The sequence below is a fragment of the Callorhinus ursinus genome, unplaced genomic scaffold (assembly GCF_003265705.2).
Source record: "Callorhinus ursinus isolate GAN/ISIS: 27379988/994484 unplaced genomic scaffold, GSC_fseal_2.0 scaffold195, whole genome shotgun sequence".
In the NCBI taxonomy this organism is placed as follows: Eukaryota; Metazoa; Chordata; class Mammalia; order Carnivora; family Otariidae; genus Callorhinus; species Callorhinus ursinus.
The window spans coordinates 56,192-63,524 of record NW_027397257.1 but is presented as its reverse complement, the minus strand read 5'-3'; the positions used below and the strand labels follow the sequence as shown (position 1 = coordinate 63,524).

Sequence of the window (7,333 nt, the reverse complement as noted above, 5' to 3'; positions counted from 1 at the left end):
TCAGAGGCTTGTAAGCATAGTAGGGGTAATTAGCGTAATAGTAAAAAATCAGACATTTGAATAGTGATTTATAGCCTTTAAATCATGAACTATTGTGATCCTCACACCCTGTGACAATAATGGGGCAGAATTCTTATTCCTAATATGTTGATGTAGAAGCAGAACTTTCGACTGTCTCAATTTTGTTCTGATTATCAGTAGCTTATCTAGGATATGAACCCAATATTCCTGTGCTGCCAAAAGGACAATAATCTATACAAACTGATAGTTTCATAAGAGGTATCATAAGATTTCAGAGAAGAGGAATTACTAGCTAGGAAGAACAAAGTTGATTGTTGGTGGAGGAGGACATTGGAGCTGGATTTTCAAGTGTATCATAATTGGTGACTCCAACTGACTCTCCAATATGACCTCACATTGGTTATGAGGAGAGCCTTTTGCTGAAGAGTTTCCCCAGGGCAGCCTTCATGTCTCGGTTTCTCAGGCTGTAGATGAAAGGATTTAACATTGGGGTCACTGTCATATACATCACAGTTATCACTGCATCCTTTAGGCTGTAACTAGACAGAGGCCGGAAATACATGCCCATGACTGTCCCATAATACAGAGAAACAACTGTGATATGGGAAGCACAGGTAGAGAATGCTTTGAGCACACCCTTGGTGGATGGAACCCGTAAGACTGTGGAAAAGACATGAATATAGGAGATGATGATGCATAGTAATGGCACAGAGAAAACACCAGCCCCTACGTACATCACCTTCACATTAAAATGGATGTCAGAACAGGAGAGTTTGAGCAAAGGGATAGTGTCACAGTAGAAGTTAGCTACTTCCCTGTTCTCACAGAAAGACAGACTAGCTGTGAGCAGAGTGTGGGGGAGGGCATTGGCATTTCCCACCACCCAAGACCCAATAACTAGGAGGACACAAGTCCGTGGCCTTATAATTGTTGTGTAATGAAGTGGGCGGCTGATGGCCACAGCACGATCATATGCCATTGCAGCCAGCATATAGCTATCTGTGTTACCCAAGGCAATCATAAAATACAACTGTGTTAGGCATCCTCCAAAGGAGATAACTTTGCTGTGCAAGAGGTGGTTGGCCAGCATTTTAGGGATGGTTACAGAGGAGAAGAGGATGTCAACAAAGGAGAGATTGGCAAGGAAAAAATACATGGGGCTTTGAAGGCGAATGTCAGAGCGAATGGCCAAGATGATGAGCAGATTTCCAATCAGTGTGATGGGATAAATGAATAGGAAGAGGATGAAGAAGAAGTCTTCCTGGTCCTGCTGACCAGTAACTCCCAGGAGGATGAACTCCAGGGTAGAGGATTAGTTGTCTTCCCTCATGGCTCCTTTGTTAAGAAAGGGGGAGAAGAATCCAGAAATATTAGTGGAGTTACTGTAATGATCTTCCTTATCCATCAGTTTTGGTTCAAGTGACCAGCAATCTCTATGAAGCATTTACCTGAATCCAGAGATAGCCAACATTTTGGGCAATTATCCTTGTTGTTCAGTGGGCCTGATCAACAATTAGCCCTTGACACTCATGTCTAAGAAGTGAGCAATCTGTGAATCAAAGATGTCCATCCTCCTCCATCCCAGAACCATCCCTCAAACACCTAGGATTTAATCAATTAAGTTCTTTTTATATTACATGTGCTAGATACTTTGCTAGGCTTATGGAAAAAATATGCACAAAATACAATGTTTAATCCACTTATTCAACACGTAAGACATAGTCTTTGCTCTCAGGGACTTCACGGTGTAATGGAAAAGCCAAAGGTCACACGCTAATTTTATTACACTTGACAAAGAAAGGGGAGCATTTTGGAATCTTTGACAAAATAGGCCGGTGCAAAGCATGTGTTTTTATAAGGACAAGCCTTGAATTTGGGAATTGTTCCAATGGCCAAACTAATAGTGATCCCAGAGCCCAGGAAGTAGCAGGTGTCTACACTGACACTGGATGATTGTAAGTCACCAGGATCACTGGGTTTATGTCCTAGCAAAAACAAGCCTAGTGAATTTCCTCCCCAAATATCCCCTTTTCTAAGAATTTGACCACATCCTTTGGTAGGGTGTATCTCTTTGGAGAACTCCCTAATATTGATAATCACACAGCTTTTCTCTTCCCTTTCTTTCTTATTTCTTTTGTTGAGTGATCCAACTCCTTAGTCATTTCAACTAGTGCTTAGTAAACTCTCGGGTCTATATCTGTAGGCTTGACCTCTCTCTCCCATATTTCTGCATGCAGCTATCTTGCCAACATGTCTGTCCAAACACTATACTCTGCACTCCAACCTAAGTAGTTTGCAAGCTCATTTGGAAAGGAAAACCATACTTTGTTTATTTTAATAACCCCAGAGAGACTGTTGTGGAAAATTGTGTGCACTCGATATCTCTTGGGTTAAATCGAGGTTTATATTTTGGGCTCCCCACATGTGCGAGGTTCAGGAGCACACTCACCCAGTGTATCCTTCACTTTTACATCTGATCTTGTTGATTGTCCATTTAAAATAATTCTTACATAACTCAACTTTTCTACTTACGGTTTTGGAACTCCAGCTTAGATCATCATCATTTTCTGCCTGAAATATTGTAATGTTCCCGTAACTGCTTGCATACAGAGTCTCTCCTCTTTGATTCACTTGCTTTCTGAGGCATACTAATGATGGCAGAGACTGCTAGCTGTCATCCAAATCCCTGTTGTTCTTTTCTTCCTGGACACACACTTAAATTACATTTCCTAGGCTCCCTTGCACTGAGGTGTGTTCATGTGACTGAGTTTTGGTCGATCCATCGTAATCCATGTGTTGCAGTTCTGGGCTTCCTCCAACTAGATGGAAATGGCCAGGAGGCTGACTGGGTTGGTGAAGTGACATGAGAGAACGAATCTGTGTTCCTAGTTCCCCATATCCAAGGATACCCACAGGGACTATTATGTAGGAGAGAAATAGACTTTATTCTGTTTAAACCAGTATATGTTTTGTGATCTATTTGTTATTGTAGTTCAGGATATCTTAAGTAATTCACTAATTTTTCTAAGGGGCACTCGACTCAAAAATTAATTCAATCTATATTTAATTCAACCACTAATTCTCAATGTCTCCTGTAGTGCCTGTGTGAATTATATGCTGGGCACAGGGATGCAGTTCTCATTATATTTTCTCCAAATATCATGTACTTAAAAAAAAAATCTCTGTACCTAAAGGAATTTGGTTTTCTCTTTTGAAATGTCTTTCCCTATCTTCACACATAATATATAAGGGTTCAGAGGGTTCAATAAAGCTAAAGGGCTAAGAGAGTGTGAATAGTTCTTGTGGTCTGTAATGTTTCAGAGGTGGGGCTTTTGGCAACATGGAGGATTAAGCTAATGTTGACAAGTCCCCCCAGTTAAAACACAGAGATTCTAGGTAACATTGAAAACTTTAAAAAAAAGCATGTAGCTAAACCTAAAGGAGAGAAATGGGAATACCTGGGTATGAGAAACAAGAAGAAAACTCAGAACTAGTGTTGTCAGCCATAGTTGATAATGATCTTGAGAACTTGGGTTCTAGAGCCAAGGTTTGAGTCCTAATGTTGCTACTATGTCTCTGTGTGACTTTAGGCAATTCAATTCACCATTTTTTTGTCTGGTAAAATGACAAAAATAATTCTACTTACCTTTTGGAGGTTTTGTGAAGGTCAAAGGAAGTAATGCAGGTAGTACAGTTGCTGGCTATCTATCCTTGATTTGTCACTGTATAAAGACTCACTTCTCCAACATTCACAGCTCCTACTGAGGAGTCAGCTCAGATGCTGTCAAAGAGGGTTTTGGTTCTGTCGCTTTCCCTCCTCTTCCACAAATGGGACGTTCACAGCCAGCTGCTGTAGCACTTGTTAACGTTCCTCCTGGGGGGCAGGCATGCTGCAGAAAGGGCCATGAGTAGGCCTGGAGAGCAGGTCTCTCTGATCCTCTGGACCTGAGATGAAGGAACTAGGATGGGGATGGTTTGGAAAGAAGAGCCCTGACGTTCCTAATCATGGAGAGAAGGGGTGACTGTTCTAGATGGGGCCTGAAGATGAGGACTCTAGCTTCCCCTTCAGGAAGCAAAGTGGTCATAGAATAGAGAAAATTAGGAGTTATTTACCAGGTTATAACATCTCTGGAAACATGACTCCCTTAGGTCTTCATTATGGCCATAGTCAGAGTAATTGTTGAGACTTATTACACACTCCTACAGCTGTGCCCTGAGGAGACAATGATTCTCAAGAGTAGTCTTTCCCAGAGTTCTTTTCTGGAAGGCAGAATGGGCAAGAGGGTTTCCCAGAGAATGTGTCTCCAGGGTCCAAGCTCTGAGCTGACCTCTTCTAGCCACTTTGTTGGAATATGAGCCCCCATCCTCTGCTTCAGCAGAGGGTGCTGCTCCTTGGGTGCTGCAAAGACTGTGGTACAATTAAGCAAAAGAAATAATCAACAAAATGAAACAATGATGTGTATATATTGCAAACCAGATATTCGGTAAGGCGTTAATATCCAAAATACTTGCAAACCATATATTTGGCTTCCTTAAATGTTTGTTAAAATTCACCAGTGAAGCTCTCAGATCCAGGGATTTTCTTTGTTGGGCAATTTTTGATTACCGATGTAATCTCCTTACTAGTTATAGGTCTATTCAGATTGTTTCTTCATGATTTAGTCTTGGTAGGTGGTGTGTTTCTAGGAATTATGCCTACAATTGTTTGTAATGCTCTTTCATTATCCTTCTTTATTTCTCTATGGAAATAATGTCCCCAGTTTCATTTCTGATTTTAGTAATTTGAGTCTTCTTTCTTTTTTCCTTAGTCCATCCAGCTAATTTTTTTTGTCAATTTGGCTGATCTTTTGGAGAACCAACTTTAAGTTTTATTGACCTTTTCTACCGTTTTTCTATGCTCCATTTGTCTTTCTCTACTCTAATCTTTATATTTCCATTCTTCTGCTAGCTTTGGGTGTTCTTTTTCTAGTTCCTTAGGTTGTAAATTTAGGTTATTGATGTAAGCTCATTCTTATTTTTTAATGTAAGCAACTTTAGCTAAAAATTTCCCCTTTAGCACTGATTTTGCTGCATCCTATAAGTTTTGATATGTTATATTTTTACTTTCATTTGTCTGACTATTTTGTAATTTTCCTTGTGATTTTTTTCTTTGATCCATTGGTTATTTAAAAGTGTGCTTTTATTTCCACAATTTTGTGAAATTTCCAGTTTTCTTTATGTGATTGATTACTATTTTTATCTCATTGCAATCAAGAAAGATAGTTTGCTTATTTATTTATTTATTTATTTATTATGTTATGTTAATCGCCATACATTACATCATTAGTTTTTTTTTACTTTTTAAAAATTTGATTATGTTATGTTAGTCACCATATAATACATAATTAGATTTTTAAAATTATTATGTTATATCACCATACATTACATCATTAGTTTTTGATGTATGTTCCATGATTCATTGTTTGCATATAACACCTAGTGCTCCATGCAGTATGTGCCCTCTTTAATACCCATCACCAGGCTAACACATCCCCCCATGCCCCTCCCCTCTAGAACACTCAGTTTGATTCTCAGGTCCATAGTCTCTCATGGTTTGTCTCCACCTCCAATTTCCCCCCCTTCATTTTTCCATTCCCGCTATTTTTTTTTTATTAACGTGTAATGTATTATTTATTTCAGAAGACAGGTCTCTGATACAACAGTCTTACACAAATCACAGTGCTCACCATAGCACATACCCTCCCCAATGTCTATCACCCAGCCACCCCATCCCTCCCACCCCCACCACTCCAGCAACTCTCAGTTTCTTTCCTGAGATTAAGAATTCCTCATATCAGTGAGGTCATATGATACATGTCTTTCTCTGATTGACTAATTTCGATCAGCAGAATACCCTCCAGATCCAATCATGTCATTGCAAATGGCAAGATTTCATTCATTTGATGATTGCATAATAGTCTATTATATATATATAAAGATATACCACATCTTTTTCTTTATCCATTCATCTGTCAATGGACATCTTGGCTCTTTCCATAGTTTGGCTATTATGGACATTGCTGCTATAAACATCGGGGTGCATGTACCCCTTCAGATCCCTACATACTTAGTAGTAGGGATCCCTACATCCCTAAATACCCAGTAGTGCAAATTCTTGGTTGTAGGGTAGCTCTATTTTCAAATTTTAAGGAACCTCCATACTGTTTTCCAGAGTGGTTGCACCAGCTTGCATTCCCGCCAACTGTGTAGGAGGGTTCCCCTTTCTCCACATCCCTGCCAACATCTGTCGTTTCCTGACTTGTTGATTTTAGCCATTCTGACTGGTGTGAGGTGGTATCTCATTGAGGTTTTGATTTGGATTTCCCTGATGCTGAGCGATGCTGAGCACTTTTTCATGTCTGTTGACGATTTGGATTTCTTCTTGGGAAAAATGTCTGTTCATGTCTTCTGCCCATTTCTTGATTGGATCATTTGTTCTTTGGGTGTTGAGTTTAAGAAGTTCTTTATAGAATTTGGATACTAGCCCTTTATCTGATATGTCATTTGCAAATATCTTCTCCGATTCTGTCGGTTGTCTTTTGGTTTTGTGGACTGTTTCTTTTGCTGTGCAAAAGCTTTTGATCTTGATGAAGTCCCAAGAGTTCATTTTTGCCCTTGCTTCCCTTGCCTTTGGTGATGTTTCTAGGAAGAAGTTGCTGCGGCTGAGGTCAAAGAGGTTGCTGCCTCTGTTCTCCTTTAGGATTTTGATGGACTTCTGTCTCACACTGAGGTCTTTCAATCATTTGGAGTCTATTTTTGTGTGTGGTGTAAGGAAATGGTCCAGTTTCATTCTTCTGCATGTGGCTGTCCAATTTTCCCAACACCATTTGTTGAAGAGACTGTCTTTTTGCCATTGGACATTCTTTCCTGCTTTGTCAAAGATGGGTTAACCATAAAGTTGAAGGTCCATTTCTGGGCTCTCTATTCTCTTCCATTTATCTATGTGTCTGTTTTTGTGTCAGTACCATACTGTTTCGATGATGACAGCTTTGTAATAGAGGTGGAAGTCCGGAATTGTGATGCCGCCAGCTTTGCTTTTCTTTTTCAACATTCCTCTGGCTATTCGGGGTCTCTTCTGATTCCATACACATTTTAGGATGATTTGTTCCATTTCTTTGAAAAAAGTGGATGGTATTTTGATGGGGATTGCTTTGAATATGTAGATTGCTCTAGGTAGCATTGACGTCTTCACAATATTTGTTCTTCCAATCCATGAGTATGGAATGTTTATCCATTTCTTTGTGTCTTCCTCCATGGCTTCATGAGTATTTTA

At 39.7% G+C, this 7,333-nt stretch overlaps 1 protein-coding gene across 1 annotated transcript; it reads right to left on the bottom strand.

Moving 5' to 3' along the window:
• Positions 1–421: 421 nt before the first annotated feature.
• Positions 422–1,465, bottom strand: LOC112808429 (olfactory receptor 1A1). Its single transcript, XM_025851555.2, is given in 1 exon segment — positions 422–1,465. A coding segment is annotated over 1 exon segment (1,044 nt).
• Positions 1,466–7,333: the final 5,868 nt, after the last annotated feature.